At 31.1% G+C, this 19,738-nt stretch overlaps 1 protein-coding gene across 3 annotated transcripts in view; it reads left to right on the top strand.

The window, feature by feature from the left end:
* LOC100882212 (uncharacterized) overlaps positions 1 to 19,738 on the top strand; it is a 62,447-nt gene that overhangs the window by 28,348 nt on the left and 14,361 nt on the right. The window contains exons 1-3 of one of the 3 annotated variants that reach the window (XM_076536343.1): positions 3,909 to 4,373; positions 17,540 to 17,743; positions 18,868 to 19,197. In XM_076536343.1, the coding sequence (XP_076392458.1) occupies positions 4,230 to 4,373; positions 17,540 to 17,743; positions 18,868 to 19,197 (678 nt within the window). In that variant the 5' untranslated portion in view covers positions 3,909 to 4,229. Of the gene's footprint in view, positions 1 to 3,908; positions 4,374 to 17,539; positions 17,744 to 18,867; positions 19,198 to 19,738 lie in introns of those variants that run through there. The other 2 variants (XM_076536344.1, XM_012298278.2) reach the window with 2 other exon arrangements.

The raw sequence follows: 19,738 nt of genomic DNA, 5'->3' as shown, positions 1-19,738 counted from the left end.
TTAATATTAGTCGTTTATTTTGTTTCTTGGGGGGTTGGATACTGAGGAATGGTTTCTGACATTAAACTTAAGAATTATATTTTATATATACATTTTGTGTATACGAGTATTAAGAAGGAATTAAAGAAACAGGGACTCACTATATTAAATATTAATAATGTAGGGATTAGGGGTGGAAAGGGGTGCTACAGTTCCACAGTGACTATTGGCACACTGAAAGGTTTCGGATTTCAACTACTCAAATTATTTCTTACTTACAGGGTTGCACGTATTAATGGTTAATTAAAAGAGGAAAAGATGTTACTTATTAATATACATAATGGTAATATAAATAAGACGCATAAATAAACACACTGGAATAAACAATTGAATACATATTACAACATTGCTGCCAACTTATTTATAGCCTAGAGAGATTTTAGTACCAACATTTAGAAAAAAGCTACTTATTTAACTTGCAAAAAATTGTAAATAACATTTAAAAATGGTTTAATGACTGTTTTCATAACAAAAATCAAAACTTTATTTGGCTGTACTATAAAGAGCTACAATTTTAGCTGGACACTCTTGAGATTTGATAGTTTGAGGAAAAAATTAAAATGGTGAAAACAGAAGCTAGATTGCCAAACAATAATTAAGTAAAATAAATGTGTTTTGCAATTTTAAGCTGAATATTATAGCTAGGCTACAACTTCTTATATCTGAAGTGAAGTATGAAATAAATGATGTCTTCCAAACATCATGATATGTCAAGGGGTTAACCTAAGTAAACATCTTAGACCTTTTAGACGATCAATATGTTTCACCAATATTTCAGAATCCTTAGCGATCAATATAGATTGTCAATATTTTAGGATTAAAAATATTTCTTGACGGTATTGTACTGTTAAACAGGAATTGTGAATTTGGAGATTTAAGAATTTGAAGCATGGAGATATTGAAAATTAGAAGCTTTGCAATTTGGAGGGTATTGAATAATTTGAAATTTAGGGACTCAGGAATTTTAAAAAATTGAAAAATTGAAAACTTGAAAACTTGAAGACTTGAAAACTTGAGAAAAATGAAAATAAAAACCTTGAAAATTGAAAACTTAACAACTTGAAAACTTGAGAAAAATGAAAATAAAAAGCTTGAAAACTTGAAAATTTGAAAACTTGAAAATTTGAAAACTTGAAAACTTGAAAACTAGAAAAAAATGAAAATTAAAAGCTTGAAAAATTAAAAACTTGAGAAAAAGGAAAATTAAAAGCTTGAAAATTTGAAAACTTGAAAACTTGACAACTTGAAAATTTGAAAACTAGAGAAAAATTAAAAACTTGAAAAATTGAATAGTTGACAACTTGAAAACTTGAGAAAAAGGAAAATTAAAAGCTTGAAAAATTGAAAAATTGAAAAATCAAGAAATTGTAATATTGGAAATTTCAAAAATTGTAATACTGGAAATTTGAAACTTAAGTAAAGTAATTTGAAAAACCTGATGAATGGCAAATTTAAAAAAAAAAAATTGAAATTGAAAAATTTAGAAATGCAAAATATTGATACATTAGAAAATTAGAAATTTGAAAAATTTAGAATATGAAGTAAAATAATATACTCTAAATAATTTAAGAACGTGCTTAAAATAAATAAATAGTAGATAATGTAATATTCTTCCCTGAATAAATTTATCTAGAAATTAAACCTAATAGAAAACATTCCTGTATCGTAATTTTCTTCCTGACATCACTCGTCAGGATGAAAAATGCATCTTTTCAACACTGAACCATACGTCAGAAGTTTAATCGCTGAAGTGCATAAGCAAGTTAGAACTCGAGCATAGAAAGTCGATCACGAATGCCGGCACAGAAGTTTTCTTCGTTTAGATTCTTGCCACTCGATAATCACACGATTCGCAACAAGCACGTTATCATTAACATTCTAAGGGTAGGAAAGTCGCACATGCGCACCGATAGAAGGCAAGCAAACAGGGGTTGGTAACAACGCAGTTGTGATAGTAACCTTCGTAGTGCCGTTTTGTTCTATCGCGTGGTTATAATTCACGTTTAATCACAGACGGTATTTAACTTTACAAGAAAATTACCACTACTTATCACTATCAACGAACTTATTGAAAATTTAACTTCGATACGAGAATTCTGGAGAATGTTGAATTATTTTTGAGGAGTATCGCTACAGTGAAATTCAAAAGCTAGGTCGCTTGTAAATACGAAAAATGAAACAATCTGATAGGAATATTATACTCATTGTATAAATTGTTTTTCGATAAAAATAAATGTACTCTTCTAAATTTAACTTTGATACAAGAAATCCGGAGAATTTTGAATTATTTTTGAGGTGTCTACAGTCGAATTCAAAAACTAAAATGCAAGCAAATATTAAAAATGAAGAAATCTAATAGCAATATTATAATCGTATAATAATTATTTTTTTCAAGCAAAAAAATAAAAATTTAAAAATGAAAAAATGAAAATTAGAATAAAAATAAAAATTTAGAAATAAATGAAAATTTAGATTGTACAATTATATCCCTGTATTCAATCAGAATACAATCAATCAGTACATTCAATCAGTTCTTATTATTAGTTCTTAAAATGTTTCTCTTATTGGTTTAAAAACAAATAGAATTCAATTTCAGAAAATTGATAAATGATGAATAATGAAACAGTAATTATGTATCGATTAAAGAATCAATACGTATGAAAAGTTAAGTAATTAGGAAATCGTAGCTGGTTTATTGGATTCGAAAGTTCGTGGGAACTTTCATGGTGAGAAGAGTGTGAACTTGACATCCGGAACGTCGACCTTCGCAGCGACGTATTATTACGCTTCACTTCGGTCGTACAGTATGTTCCAGAATTAGGTGAACAGGGCAATTACAACTCTATTCTTAAAATTCTATACTTTTTATCTGAAATTAATTTTGCTTTATTTTACAAATAAACTAAGTAAGTTATTTACAATATTATGATTACTATATTACGATTAAAAATATAAAATCGTTCATTTGTGAAATGAAGCTAAATATTTAATTGTAAAATAAAAATATAGAATTCTAAGTATAGAGTAATTGGGTTATGATTATTTAACTAAAAACACTCTATTCTCATTTGATAACACTAAAATAAAAGATGAGAAAGCTGTACTTGAATTGTTATTATACAAAATATAATGAACAGAGGTTTAAGATTGAAATAGAAAATTATAATCCATTTTCTTGAAAACCTAATGTATTAGTTATAATAATACCAGTTACTAGTCGTAATAATACTTAAGATTACTAGTTATAACAGCACAAATTAATATAAATTAGTTCGTATCATGTTTTCTAAAATTTAACCCTCTGCGCTCGAGAGGTGACGCTCAGTCGCCATTTTATTCAATATAATAATTTAAAAAGAGCATTTAACTGATACACATCTATAATACGACACATGTGTTGCGTAAACATAATGAAACAAACAATACTGAAAATTATTAGTAGACTAATAATAACCTCAAAAGAATTCATTTAACTTTTTAACCTCTTCCCGTGCTTTGACGAGTCTCACTCGTGACACACTTACAGCTCAAATATGACAAACCTTACTTAAATTTGTAATACTCTTCAACTTGAAATTTAGGTCTAACTATAAGTTGCGTTATCAAGGATCCTTGAATATAAAATACTCAGAACATTTTAATTGACTTTGTTCGTTTTAATGTTATAGTCCTGAGTAGTTAGTCTTGACTGACGCATCTGATAAATAAATGGCACGGGAAAGGGGTTAATCAATAATTCTTAAAGTTTCTGTAAACCATCAAATTACCTTTGAGTGTAAAGAGTTAACAAGAGAACACAATTTTAGCAACCCAAATCGCTAAATTTAGGGAACATCTTAAATCGATTAATTAACACCGAAACTCACCGCTAAAACTTGTTCACCTGTTTCTGGAACACCTGGTATATTCATCGAGAACACGAGATACAAACTTGTAATTTCAACGGAGTTAAATTCGTTGCACGTGTTGAGTTTTGCGGTGTTGTGTCACGTCTGCGAACAATGGACTATAAAATAGAGAGAGACGGTGTTTCGAGCGTTATCCGCGGGGAACAAATTATAATAAAACGTAAAATGAAAGGACGCAAGAGCCAAGTGTAAATCGATGCTTTCGGTCGGAGCAAACGAGGAGCAAGAATGTGAGAAGAAAGTATTATTTTATCGATATACGGTTGTGAGAAAACAAGAAGCATGAAACGCAAGGAGCAGAAGAAGCAGAATAAAAACGCGTCGATTCGATCGAAACAGCTGGAGGCCCGTGGGGTGTCCATGGACATGGAGACCTCCTGGGCGGCTCAGGAGATGACGTCTACGTTCTCCGATCTGAATCATATGGTAATAACATGATTTTTTGGGGGTTTTTCAAACGTTTTGCGAAGAGAATTTTTATGATATTGGGGTAATTGTTTGTGGTGCGATTATAGTTATAGTTGTAGATACTGAGAAATGGGAGGTGATTTCTGAAGGTGGAAAAGAAGTTGGAAAATTTAGAATTTTGGAGGGTGGAAGTTTCAGTTTTTATAATTTGAGAGCTTGAGAATTTGGATAAGTTAGCAAGTTTTACGAATATAGGAGAAAATGATTGGGAACTTGCGAATTCTTAAATTTGAGAATTTTGGAATTTTAGTATATTACAGTTTGGGAATTTGAATTTTTGGAAATTTAGAAATTTGAGAATTTGAAAATTTGGATAGTTGAGAATTTGAGAATTTCGAAATTTGGGTATTTGAGAATTTGAGAGTTTGAGAATTTGAGAGTTTGAGAATTTGAGAATTTGAGAATTTGAGAATTTGGAAATTTGAGAATTTTTAACATTTGAGAACTTAAGAAATTGAGAATTTGAGAATATAAAAAGTAGAGAGCTTGAGAATTTAAAAAATTTCAAAATTTCTTGAAATTTAAAATCTAAAAGTGTAATGTAGATACTTAGAAATTATGGAATTTAAAAATTACAAATTTCTAACTTTAAAAATGTACAAACTTGATACTTTAAAACTTCGACATATCTAATTTTTTAATAAGAAATATTTATATATCTTATTTCCAATAAAGTCAACTGAATGTCGCACATTAGCTATTACATAATGAGTCGATATAATACTATCAATTATTCGTATAAAATCTGTCGGTAATAATTAAACTTCAACGCCATCTAGCGATTGGTGTTTCAAAACTGCTCCTGGTAGCAGGATTGCAGAATAGCGAGGAGGTAGTCAGAGTATCAGGAGCTTTCCCGCGCATGCGCTGTTCAACCAGACTAGATCCGCCTCTCCAATATGGCGCCGCATAAAATGAAAAATATTGATGGTGGAAAAACATCAGTCCTTTCTCAAGTACAATTTATTCACGTTTGTAATTAAGGTACGATCTCTCATTCATTTTCTATTTTCTCATACAACATTTGTTAAGAGTTTATTTGAAAGTAATTAATTATTAGTAATTATCGGTGAGAGGAATATCAATTCAAAAATATATTAATAAATTTGATACGAGAAGGTTACAGTTGGATTCAAGACTACCTTTTAATTATAGATGTGTATAAAATGTACTTACAAGGGACATTACCCAATCGCCAATCGCCGATTTTGATGCGCTTTGAGTATGATATAGAACGCAAAAAAATATTTGACACGTATTTTTTTTTATCGGCCATCGTCCATGCTGAAGGGGTGAAAATGGCCCCCAAAGTTGGGGTTGCAAAACATATTCTCTCGAATATCTCAGGAACTATTAGGTCTAGACAAAAAGTTAAAAGTGCAAATTTTTCTGTTTTAGAAGGCCAATAATATGGCCTAAGTGAATTTTTGAAAAATTTATTTGTTTAAAAAATATGTTAAAAATTAACATTATTTTGCAAATTTTTTTAATACAACTTTGTACTTTTTGATCAAATTTCACATATGTAAACTATAGGTCAAAAGACAAAATACGGATAAATTGGAATTTTTAATTTCGCTTGCGGAAAAAATATTATTGTCGTTGAAGTTATACGTACATTTTATACCTTCCGTTCGGTGCACAACTGATTTCTATACGTAATGTTCTGGAAATTGTATTATGTTACATTTTTTACACTAACTTATTTAAAAAAAGAATTTAAAGGTCCAAAGGTGCCTCTATAAAAATATGTCGTTCGAGTTAGATATCGCATTTGATCCGCGTTATGGGTGCGTACTAGTGGCAGTATTCGACGCACGGAAGATCTTAACGCATAAATTGTACTTGTGCGAAGTGTAATATCTTCATAATGATGTAGAATACGTGCAATTAAAGGAATTACATCTGTTGATTCAGAATTGCTTCACGATTGTAAAATATATATTATTAGGTTGGGTAATTTTGAAAATATCACTTTTTTAATAATTTTTAAATTTTTTAAAATTTTGACAAGAAATATCATATCGCCAAATAAAACTTTGACAGTTTTAAGTATTAAAAAATCGCTACTGGATTAATACAACCTTCTGACGTATGTGGTTATAGAACATGGAAAAATTTCGCGCATGAAATATTAAATCTTTTGCCTACGTTAGATTTACAAATTAACGTACCGGCATGGGACATAATTATCAAAATGTGAACTTTAATTCATAATCCATTGTCCGCACCTAGGTATAAAAAACTGTTTAAGTACGCATGGTTACAGTATGGTTGCATCAGCAGCAGATTGGAACATTTTGATAATCCCGTTGACTTTAGTTTCAACCAAATTAAAACTATGTCACTTTTACAAAATATACACTGACAAATACTGATATCCGTTTCGATTTCATAATGCATAACATTACATCTTTTACGTTTACTACCGTTTATAATACATTAGAAAATCATTTCAAAATAAGAGACATAATTTTGAAAATTATAAAAAAACTATAATTTCAGTGTTACTATATTACTTACAATCGTGAAGCAATTCTTGATCAACAGATGTAATTTCTTTAATTGCATGTATTCTACATCGTTATGAAGATATTGTACTTCGCACAAGTACAATTTATGCGTTAAGATCTTCCGTGCGTCGAATACTGCCACTAGTACGCGCCCATAACGCGGATCAAATGCGATATCTAACTCGAACGACATATTTTTATAGAGGCACCTTTGGACCTTTAAATTCTTTTTTTAAATAAGTTAGTGTAAAAAATGTAACATAATACAATTTCCAGAATATTACGTATAGAAATCAGTTGTGCACCGAACGGAAGGTATAAAATGTACGTATAACTTCAACGACAATAATATTTTTTCCGCAAGCGAAATTAAAAATTCCAATTTATCCGTATTTTGTCTTTTGACCTATAGTTTACATATGTGAAATTTGATCAAAATAGTGCAAACTTTTATTAAAAAAATTTGCAAAATAATGTTAATTTTTAACATATTTTTTAAACAAATAAATTTTTCAAAAATTCACTTAGGCCATATTATTGGCCTTCTAAAACAGAAAAATTTGCACTTTTAATTTTTTGTCTAGACCTAATAGTTCCTGAGATATTCGAGAAAATATGTTTTGCAACCCCAACTTTGGGGGCCATTTTCACCCTTTCAGCATGGACGATGGCCGATAAAAAAAAATACGTGTCAAATATTTTTTTGCGTTCTATATCATACTCAAAGCGCATCAAAATCGGCGATTGGCGATTGGGTAATGTCCCTTGTTAGAAGATAAGTAATTAATAAATACAATTCATTATTATTTATATTCATTCTACGCCATATTGAAGAGGTGGCACGGAGCTGGTTCCACCGCGCATGCGCACAGCTACTGTATCTACCATTGTATCGATGTTACGCTTACAAAGGACTATTAATAATTACTTACTTTTATTTAAAATTTAATTGTATATTGCATAGAAAAGTAGACAATGAATTCTAGATCATCCTTTAATTATAAAAGTGCATAAATTGTACGTAAAGAACGAGTAATTATTTTTTTTCCACCATTTGTTTAATGTATTTTTATGACGCCATGTTGGAGGCGTGGCGCATGCGCGCAAACGCACGGGAAATTCCTCGAATACCTCCTCATTTTTCTGTGATCCTATTACCAGGAGCAACATTGAAACGCCGTTCGCTAGATGGCGTTAATCAAATTTCAACCCCCTGCTTTACAATATGTCACATTCGTGACGCACACTTTGAATGTAATAAATGTGAATCGTATTTTCACTGCAATTAAATTTTGCATTCAATTCTTATTATAAACTACATAATCAATGATCGTTGAAAACAAAATGTGCCCAACATTTAACATTTATATTAACATTTTTAATATTTAATATTTGTTTAGAACCTTAACGTTGTAGCAATAATTAGCTAGCTGTGAATGATACAACTACTTATAAAATTATAGACTGATAGTTTAATCGTACCAGTTTTTCCTAAATAATACATAGTACTACATACACTACCGTCCATAAGTATCCGGACACTTGGTTTCGTTACATAAAACATAGTTGAACTTTGTACGAAAGGTATTTAGGGTTATCATATCATTTGTAATAATTATTATTATCTTTTTTGAGGTGTCATAACGTAATAGAATTAATTTTTAAGTACAAATTATACAATGAAAGTGTAAAAGTAAAATTCATGTCCAGAAGTACAAAGTCCAAATTTGTGAATCTAATGAAACGCTTTCGATTCTAAAAAAAATTTTAATTTCTACTGTGTTTCATTTCTATGGTGCAGAACGTATTCAGAGGGTTCTTCGATATGTTTCAAGTGTTTGTAAACTGTTGGTAGATATTTAGGTTCCCTCAATGGAGATAAGAGTGGAGGTAACGGTATGCACTCGACAGTTTCGGTTTAGTTCGTCTGTAGCTTCTTTTCCATCGAGATGTGAGTTCCAAACGAGAATTATCAATCGAAAAACGTTCTAGTATTCTGACCCTCGTAGAAAAAAAAATCGATTTCAGTTACTGTTGGAGATACTTGAATAATTTTCATGCAACGCGAACGCATATTTCGCTTGTGTCCGGATACTTATGGACGGTAGTGTATGTTAAAAGATAAAAAATCCCACCTTTACTGATGTACATCTATCACATAAAATATGTCTGCAAACTATGCCTAACCAAACTAGTCAACTTGTTCAACAGTTTCAATAACTAATCCGCAAAAATTAACATTTCATTCAATTGTACCACCTTACGAACCCACGCGTTCAGGTGCACAGAAAGCGTTAAACATTTCATGCCATCGTCATCGTTACATTTTAAAACGCCAACTCTTAGGCTATTCTGTGTTGAAATGGACCGAACAGCTGACCATTCGTGGTTCACACTTGAATGTGGCGTGGAAGACGTCCGAGCATCACAGGTTCAACACACATGACCATGTATAGAAGGACAGACATGTTCCAGGCTGTTCTTTTTGCTTCCCAAAACGATGCTCGAGTGTCGGTCATGTGTCATTCATGTGACGGCAAGTTTCTCCTTTTCCGTTCTCCCACATTCGCGACACCGTTCGATGTTTTCGAAACGGGACTCACCTTTTTAAGAGGATCGATCAACGAATCCATTTACTACAGTTAGGAATCGATATATTGATACAAATCAATTAGCCTGTATTGATATTATGCAACGAGAAATTAATCGGTGAATGGAATAGAGATTGGAGGTTGGTAAAAGCAACGACGGATTGTTAGCACTGATTGCCAATTAGCGATCGGAGAATTCGCATTTGTCAAGGGTAGATTTGATTACCGACGAACACGATCAACTGTATGTTTTAGAATATATTGTACATTTTTTTTAAAGGATGATTGTGTGCTTTTTTTAATCATTTTTAATTTTATAGAAAGCAAGGCAGAAATATAAAATTGGTTAATAGGACGTGTTATTGTAAAAATGAAGGGGATAGACGCGTTTTAATAATTATTAGTAGTCTAATGATCTTTAAGCTTCTAAATTTTTTAATTTCTAGATTTTTGAATTTATAGTTAAATATCTAAAGTTCTAAATTTCCAAATTTCTAGATTTTCAAATCTTTAAATTTTTTAATATCTGATATTTCAAATCTATGAGTTTATAAATTTGGGAATTTCTAAATCTGTTAATTTACAAATTTTCAAATCTCTAAATTTCCCAATCTCTGAATTTCGAAATCCCTAAATTTTTCGATCTCTGAAGTTCCAAATCCCCAAATTTCCAAATTTCGAAATTTTCAAATCACCAAAGCTCATAATTTGCAAATTTCCACATTTCCAAATCTCCAAATTTCCAAATCTTCAAATCTTCAAATCTCCAAATTTCCAAATTTCCAAATCTCCAAATCTCCAAATTTCCAAATCTCCAAATTTCCAAATCGCCAAATTTCCAAATCTCCAAATTTCCAAATCTTCAAATTTCCAAATCTCCAAATTTCCAAAACTCCAAATTTCCAAAACTCCAAATTTCCAAATCTCTGAAGTTCCAAGTCTTTTAATTTTCCAATCTCTGAAATTACAAAATGCTAAATTTCCAAATCTCCAAATTTCCAAATCTTCAAATTTCCAAATCTCCAAATTTCCAAAACTCCAAATTTCCAAAACTCCAAATTTCCAAATCTCTCAATTTTCCAATCTCTGAAGTTCCAAGTCTCCTAATTTTCCAATCTCTGAAATTACAAAATGCTAAATTTCCAAATCTCCAAATTTCCAAATCTCCAAATTTCCAAATCTCCAAATTTCTAAATCTCCAAATTTCCAAATCTCCAATTTTCCAAATCTCCAAATCTCCAAATTTCCAAATCTCTAAATTTTCTAATCTCCAATTTTCCAATTCTCCAATTTTCCAAATCACTAAATTTCCCAATCTCAGAAGTTTCAAATCCTTAAATCTCCATATCCCCAAATTATACAAAAAAAGACATTAAACTCACTTCCAAATTAACTAATCAATAATCCAATTAACTGACAATCAATAAACCCAACATGATCATACAAAAAATTTTCAACAAAGAATCACCCCAGATTTTCAATAACTAGTATAACCTTGTTTGCAAATTAAATATCCGCGACAAATGAAATCAAGCAAAATCAACAGTTTTATTTACAACGAGAATAACTGTCACAGTGTTACAATCGAATGCAAATAACTTGTTAGCAATATTTTCAGCGTAGATTTTTCTGTGAATGCCAATTTTTCACAATGTTTTTCACCAATTTGTATTCGGAATTTTGAAAGAATCCAGTAGACGTGTAAATAAATCTAGATGTTGATACAACGCATCGATCTGGAACTATACATCATGGAAAACAATTCTATAAATCATGATCCAATAAATGCCAGCCGAATATAAATTCCACTGTTTTTCCGTTATGGTTTTTCTTGTGCGTTGTTTATTGCAGTGTAGAAAGGTTCTCATAAATTTAATATAGCATTTCAAATATCATTTCAATATTAACTAAATTTTATTAAGAATCGTACTATATAATTTTTTTTAATTTTTTGCTATTTTTGTTAATTCAATTATTACTATTATTATTACCATTGTATTATTATTATTATTCAATTATTATTATGTGCAGGTGTATGATTGCTTAATGATTAATAAATAATAAATGATAATTAATGAATTTACATTCAAAAGTCGTACACAATATAAAACTCATTCATCACAAATATTGTTGCAATTATTATTACAAATATAATTTTACCATACTGTTCTTACTTTATTTAAATTAAATATTATCAATATTATCATACCACGATTTCATTATACAAGATGTGACTTTTTAAATATTTTAAATTGTTTATTATTTTTAGATCAATTTTTCACTGAAAATTTTAGTAAATTTTCATATTATCTCAATAAGTAAGGTTCTGTAAATATTTTAAATTTTCTATCAATTTTAGACCTATTTTTCATTTAAATTTTCCAAAAATTTTTCATGTTACCTTAATAAGTAAAATTGATACTTACAATAATTCAAATATTGAGTCCCAAATTATTCCGAGCAACGAATTTATCAACGTTCCTCGATCTGCTTCATTATTTCTGCATCTTATTTTCTTTTTATTTTCCCCGTTGAATGTATCCTTGATATAAACCAAAATTACGAGGCATCGCACGATTTCTTACGAAACGTTCAATGTTGACCTCCTTTTCTCAGTAGTTTCTTGTTTCTTTGGTATACATGCAATTTTTTATTTTCTCCTCATTCTCTTTCTTCTTTTCTCGTTCTTTCCTTCTTGATTTTATCTGTTCTTGTACCTCAAGGTTTATTTAAGGGCAAGGTGAACATATACGCCCACCAGGTTTTCAGGGTCACTCACGCACGAATAACGATTGAAATGATTATTTCCGAAAATAAAGACATCGGGTTTTTACTCTCAGAGATGTTTTTTACACTTTTTATCTGTATATTATCTCTTTATTTCCAGCCTTTTTATGATGATGTGCAAAAATGGTCATTATACAGTGTTTATATACAGTGTTTCCTGTAACGCTATTCACGATTTTCCTCTACTTGCAGTCATCTTATAAAAAAAGTTTAGAACAATATTTGCAAGATATGAAGTGCACAATAGATATTAGTAAAGCAAATTTTGAAAACAGTTTGTTTTCTTGGTAATGTCAAGGTCGCCTTAGGTTTTTTAAATAGGAACATACATTTTTTTTTAGTTATAGCTTTAGAGGACGCCGAGACAAATTCAAAACACATATTGCATAATATTTTTATTAACATATTACTCGATTTACAGAAGTGGAAATGTGAAGTAAAAGACCGGATTATTACGTGATGGAAAGCGGCATACATTTTGAACTTATAATTAAATAAAGTGTATTTTTCTTACATTCTAGTCGCGTGTTTACATTTAGTTATCTCTTCGGAATCAAGTAATGATTGCACTACCAAAGTCAAAAGCTAAGTACTTCACATTTCCACTTCTGTAAATCGAGTAATATGTTAATAAAAATATCATGTAATATGTGTTTTAAATTCGTATCGATGTTCTCTAAAGGTATAAATAAAAAAAAATGTATGTTCCTATTCAAAAAACTTAAGATGACCTTGACTTTGCCAGAAGAACAAACTGTTTTCAAATATTGCTTTACTAATATCTATTGTGCATTTCATACCCTGCAAGTATTGTTCTAAACTTTTTTTCTAAAGGTGGCTGCAAGTGGGAGAAAAATCGTGAGTAGCGTTACTCGTAACACCCTGTATGGCAAATGGAATTGGCCATAATGGCTATGAAGGGTGTTAGGTTAGGTCGAAAGTTCGCAAAGGTTGAGGGAAGACGTCATTTGGAACATATTTAGCTATACCTTTATGCAACGTATCATGGTTTTTATGATATTGACAGCTCCCTTAATTTTACTTATTACCAGAAATTTCCTAAGTAATCCAAAAATTTGAAACTTCGAGCATGAATAATATACAATATTCTATTTCTCACATCTTCGACACTAAAGATGATCAGCTTGTATTTTATTGGAACTGTACCTTGATCCCAGCTTTATGCAACGTATCATGATTTTTAGGACATTGACTACTTCCTTAATTTTACTTATTACCAGAAATTTCCTAAGTAATCCAAAAATTCGAAACTTCTAACACGAGTAATATACAGTATCCTGTTTCTCACATCTTCTACACTAAAGATGATCAGCTTGTATTTTATTGGAACTGTACCTTGATCCCAGCTTTATACAACGTATCATGATTTTTAGGACATTGACTACTTCCTTAATTTTACTTATTACCACAAATTTCCTAAATAATCTAAAAATTCGAAACTTCTAACATGAATAATAAGTATCCTATTTCTCACATCTTCTACACTAAAGATGTTCATCTTGTACTTATTGCTACTGTACCTTGATCCCAACTCAGTTACCCCAAAGCCATACCCAAATCCCAACCTAATTACACCAAACGACCTCGTTGATCTTGATAATCGTTCTCCATCGAAATCGAAATAAATGAACCGATCACCCTAACAATCACAGCAAGAACAATGTTTTCGCCCCCGTAACAATCTTCGACGTTGCATTCAATCAACGTCTCGTAATGATTACGAATTACTCGAATACTGGTAGCAGATCGAGTCATGAATTTGCACGCGTACGGGGGCCACGTGTACAAGGCAAAGCGATCAGCTGCACGGGCTCATTAGGAATAAATCAATTAACGGACCGGCTGATTGCGGACCCGCCGATTCGACGGCTATCCAATTAGCAGTCTCCTCTTGATTATCAAACAATGCCTGATCTTTCGTTAAAGATATATCCTTCTGGTTGACTTGTACGTAAGATCGCTATCATTCTGACATTATCCTACTGTCGTCTTTAATCGATGATTGGTTCAGGTTTTAATAGTCATTAGAAATTCATTTTTGTGAACGTAGTAAGGCTTCTTTATTGCAGTGACAGTAGTAATATATATAGGATGTCCGCGATAATTTGTGCCATCTTTTTCTTGATAAATTTGGAACGTTAACAAAAATTTTAGAATCTTTCATATATCTCAGTACAGTACATAGTATCTTAACCCCTTGTGCTATTTTGACGAGTCTGACTCGTGACACATTCGTACTTCGTGATCAAATAGGAACATGTTAATTCGAGTAAAATTAGAGTTCAAGTCTAATTTTCATAGTCATACAATTTTATACATAATTTTCGTAGTCAACGATCAGATTGACATAATATTTAAAATTTCTTTGTCTGTTTTAATATTGCAGGTGTGATTAGTTCTGTCTGACGCACCTGACAAGTAAATCATAGAGCAAGAGGTTAAAGTCTCAAAATTTCAAAGTCAAAAATTCTTGAGTTTCAAAATTCAAATATTGCAGTCTGAAAATTCCTTAATTTCAAAATTCCAAACTTAGAAAATTTTAATATCGGAAAATTCATAAATTTTTAGCAGCTGAAGTTTCAAAGTTCAAAAATACCTATATCTCAAAGTTCGAAAGTTCAAAAATTCCCAAGTTTCAAAGTTCCAAAAATCCCAAGTTTCCTTAAAAAATTGCTAAAATTCTTTAAAATCCAAAATTTCCAATATTCAAATACCTCTAATTTCAAAATTTCAGAGTCACAAAAGTTGAAAATCGAAAAATTTCAAGGCTCCAAAGTTTCAAAGAACAAAAATTTCTAAATTTCAAAGTCCCAAAGTTTCAAAGCTCAAAAACTTCTAAGCATCAAACTCCCAAAATTCCAAATTTCCTAATCTCAAAAATTCCAAAATTTCAAGATTCCAAAGTCTCAAGCTGTCAAAACTGAAAAAAACCTAAATTCCAAAAATTCCAAATTTGCAGAGCTTAAAAATACCTAAGCTTCAAATTCCAAAAATTCCAAATTAACAGAGCTTAAAAATTCCTAAGCTTCAAATTCCAAAAATTCCTATATTTCAAAGTTCCAAAGACTCAAAACTCACGAGTTTCAAAATTACAAAATCCCAAATTTCCAAAGTTCAGAAATTCCTGAATTTCAAAATCCCAAACTACCAAACCTCCCAAACTGAACAACTCCTAAATATCAAATTCCTAAACTCCTAACTCGTAAAATCACAAAATCCCAAACCTTCAAAATTACAAAATTCGAAACTCCCTAAAATCCAAAATTCCAAAGTCCCATAACTGAAATTTAAAAATTCTTTTTCCCAGAATCGAATTTCTGCAAAACCGACAATGGCACCAAAAAACAATTTGCAGTATCGTAATCTTAAAAGCACGAGATCTTACAAGAATCAATTATTCGACATTGCAAGACACAGAAGGAGTAAAAATTTGTTGGATATTACAATGAAGGTACTTTAGATAATAGTGATGGATGACTCACGTTGTATAATCATATAGAACATAGGTTCTTAAACTGTGATCCGCGAAACAATTTTGAAATTAACTTTACACCCCCAACTTTTTGCTTTTATTCAAATAACTCATTCAGTAAAAAACTACATGGTCAAGACTTTATGTATTTGTTGTTACTTAACTAGTTATCGACATAACTAATAATTAGTAAAAATTTAATTATGGAATGGGGTTCTCAAAAATGTTATTTAAGGGGTATTCTCGAATTACATGAGTTTAAGAACCCCTGATGCAGAATAGTGTAAAATGAAAGATAGAATGAGCCGTTTGTGCAGAATAACGAGTTTACTAACCCCTTCGCATGTAGGTTAAAAGGAATCGATGCAACTGCACGAGGCGTGCGAGTTTCGCATATGCATCGGTCGCAGTTGCACTATAGTTTATGCAACTATCGTACTTAGTACGGTTAACCAGAAGTCGCAGATCGAGTGACGTTAATTCTAGTGGTGCATCGTGCTTTCGTATAATTATTATTTCAAGGTGAAACAATTCCCAAACGTTTAGAGAAATTTGTCCAATAAAAGCATAAGCATTGATCGTGTGTGTTACTGTTTACCTACTGTTGAGGCTCGAAATCGATTGTGCACAGAATATCATATTACGGATTTACGTATAGCTACATGTGAATCGTTCAAGTGCAAATGTCATGAGAAAGATTAACTACTTGTGTTAAACTTGAAAATTAATTTTGTATATAGGAATTAGTGAAAGACTGAGATTTTACGTTTATCGTATAAATTTATTATACATAGTTTATTTAGTTACATACGCTTAAATTATACTTTTTAATTGATTATATATTTGTGATATATATTTTCGTATGTGTACTATGTAGAGTATCATACTAGTTATTTAATTGTATAATAACATAATTTTAATTATTATTAAAATTATAAAATTTAATTTTAATAACACAATAATTAATTATACTTTGCAATTTATATTTTTATTTTACTAGTTTATAATATACGAATTTTTGAGGCTTTCACATTTCACAAAATCTCAATCTTGAAATTTCATATACAAATATATTTCCAAAATTGCAATTAAAGAAGCTTTTTAAATCTGACATTAAAATTAATAAAATTTTAATTTTGGAAATGAAAGTTTTCACTTAATCCTATTCACTTAAATAGTTAACAAAACTATTCACTTAAAACTATTCACTTAAATAGTTAACAAAATTATTCACTTAAAACTATTCACTTAAATAGTTAACAAAACTATTCACTTAAATAGTTAACAAAACTATTCACTTAAATAGTTAACAAAACTGTTCACTTAAAACTATTCACTTAAATAGTTAACAAAACTACTTACTTAAAACTATTCACTTAAATAGTTAACAAAACGATTCACTTAAAACTATTCACTTAAATAGTTAACAAAACTGTTCACTTAAAACTATTCACTTAAATAGTTAACAAAACTATTTACTTAAAACTATTCACTTAAATAGTTAACAAAACGATTCACTTAAAACAATTCACTTAAATAGTTAACAATAATTTCTACACCTAATAACTACACACCATCACTCGTTAATCCTTAAACACCAGAGAGACTCTTGAAAGCTATCATAGTGATTCCAAAGAACGTCCATACACCCTGAAGAATCGGCTTCCCGAAGAAACTAAGTGTCTCGCTCGAGAGAAGGAAATGATAAATCTTAAAGAAAAACATATGGGACTGTCGCAGGCTCGCTTCCAGCAGAAGCAGCTACAAGAGAAGGAGCAGAAGTTGTTGCAGCTTTACGACCAACAACAACAACGAGCTTATCAGGTGGTGCAACGTGGTAGCGCCGGTTCCAATGGGTCTAATCATGGTTCCTCGATCAACCAGCATACCGTCACAAAAACCACGACCACCAGCCACACAACCTCGACCTCGCACGGTGGAAAGGTGAGTGATTTCTCGCGTGCAAACTCGTGTTTCACGCTACGCTTTCTTGAATGGAATAATCACAGGTATTTAGCCGTTTCTTCGAACAGCACTGGTTTTTACGAATGGTCTGATTTGTTCACTGCCAAACGAGAATTATTCCGTGTCCGATATCTGAGATCTGGGACACGGGTTTCCCAGACGTTCATAGGACGCGACCCACTTTCGATAATGGTCATTTTCCCTTTCTACGAATTACGGGATTATTCGTCACAAAGGAGGGTATTACAGATTTCTTATCGATAGATTGCTTAATCAATTCGATGTCTATATACGGTGGCACAATTATTATTTTTTCGCCCCCCAGATATCAATATCGGTTAATAATTGAAGTCATTGCTAGCTATACCATCTGTCAAATATTAAGCCTCACTGATCAACTAATTTAACCATATTAAATAGTTGAGAAATAAATAAGATTAATTGAGAATAGTGTTCGAAATTAACTTGACGTCTCATTTGAATCAACCTGTAGTCTTACACACGTGATGTATTAAGCCTCACTGATCAACTAATTTAACCATATTAAATAGTCCAGAAATAAATAAGATTAATTGAGAATAGTGTTCGAAATTAACTTGACGTCTCATTTGAATCAACCTGTAGTCTTACACACGTGATGTATTAAGCCTCACTGATCAACTAATTTAACCATATTAAATAGTCCAGAAATAAATAAGATCAATTGAGAATAGTGTTCGAAATTAACTTGACGTCTCATTTGAATCAACCTGTAGTCTTACACACATGATGTATTAAGCCTCACTGATCAACTAATTTAACCATATTAAATAGTCCAGAAATAAATAAGATCAATTCAGAATAGTGTTCGAAATTAACTTGACGTCTCATTTGAATAAATCTGTACTTACACACGTGATGTATTAAGCCTCACTGATCAACTAATTTAATCATATTAAATAGTCCAGAAATAAATAAGATCAATTGAGAATAGTGTTCGAAATTAACTTGATGACGTCTTATTTGAATCAACCTGTAGTCGTACACACTATAAAAATTGAAAAGACCTTCGATTGTATAAAGAATCTCGTTTAATCCCAACACCTGTTCGATGTGGCATGAAGGTGAGGCAGATGTTCGACGAGAGACGACAGACAACCGTGAAGGGCATCGACAGAAGTTACCCACTGGAGCCGCTGGAGAACAAACCGCGGAAGCAAACGAACGGAAACGTCGCGCAGAAGAACGGAAATTTGACGGTGAACCGACAATCCGTGACTGTAAAGCGAGTGGCTCGAGCTGACGTGAACAGCAATTTGAATGGTGGCAAACCGATAGTCTCGTATCACGAAGAGATCACTCGAGAATCGTACGGCCCTGCCGGACGCCAACAATCTGACGACGATGAGTTCGGAAACGAGAATCATATTAATCAATATGCGAATGGGAATCAGGTAATTTGTTCTTGTAAAATATTTTGTGATTCATTGTTGAATAATTTGGAGTATTTTTGTGATTATACTTGAGAAATATACATATTTTGGGATTGTACTTTAAGGAAACTTAGGAGGAATTGTTAAGATGTTTTATGATATGGAAGAGTTTTGTTGTCATGAAATTTCAAACTAAATATTTCGAATTTTTAGGCTTACAAATCATATGCGAAATGCATATGTAAATGCATATTTCTAAATTTTTTAATTTCCAAATTTGCAACTTTACATATTTCTGAACCTTAGAATTTTAATTTCCAAATACTTGAATTTCTGAATTCCTGAATCACCAAATTCTCAAATTATCAAGGTACCTCTCAAGTACCCTAATATCTAAGATTTCAAATTTTCAACTTTCCAATTTCTCAAATTCCCAAATCTCCAAACTTACAAATTGTCAAGGTACCTCTCAAGTACCCTAATATCTAAGATTTCAAATTTTTAACTTCCCAGTTTCTAAAATTCCCAAATCTCTAAACTTCCAAATTGTCAAGGTACTTCT

Source organism: Megachile rotundata, chromosome 10, assembly GCF_050947335.1.
Source record: "Megachile rotundata isolate GNS110a chromosome 10, iyMegRotu1, whole genome shotgun sequence".
NCBI classification, from domain to species: domain Eukaryota; kingdom Metazoa; phylum Arthropoda; class Insecta; order Hymenoptera; family Megachilidae; genus Megachile; species Megachile rotundata.
This window is presented reverse-complemented; position numbering and strand designations above follow the sequence as displayed.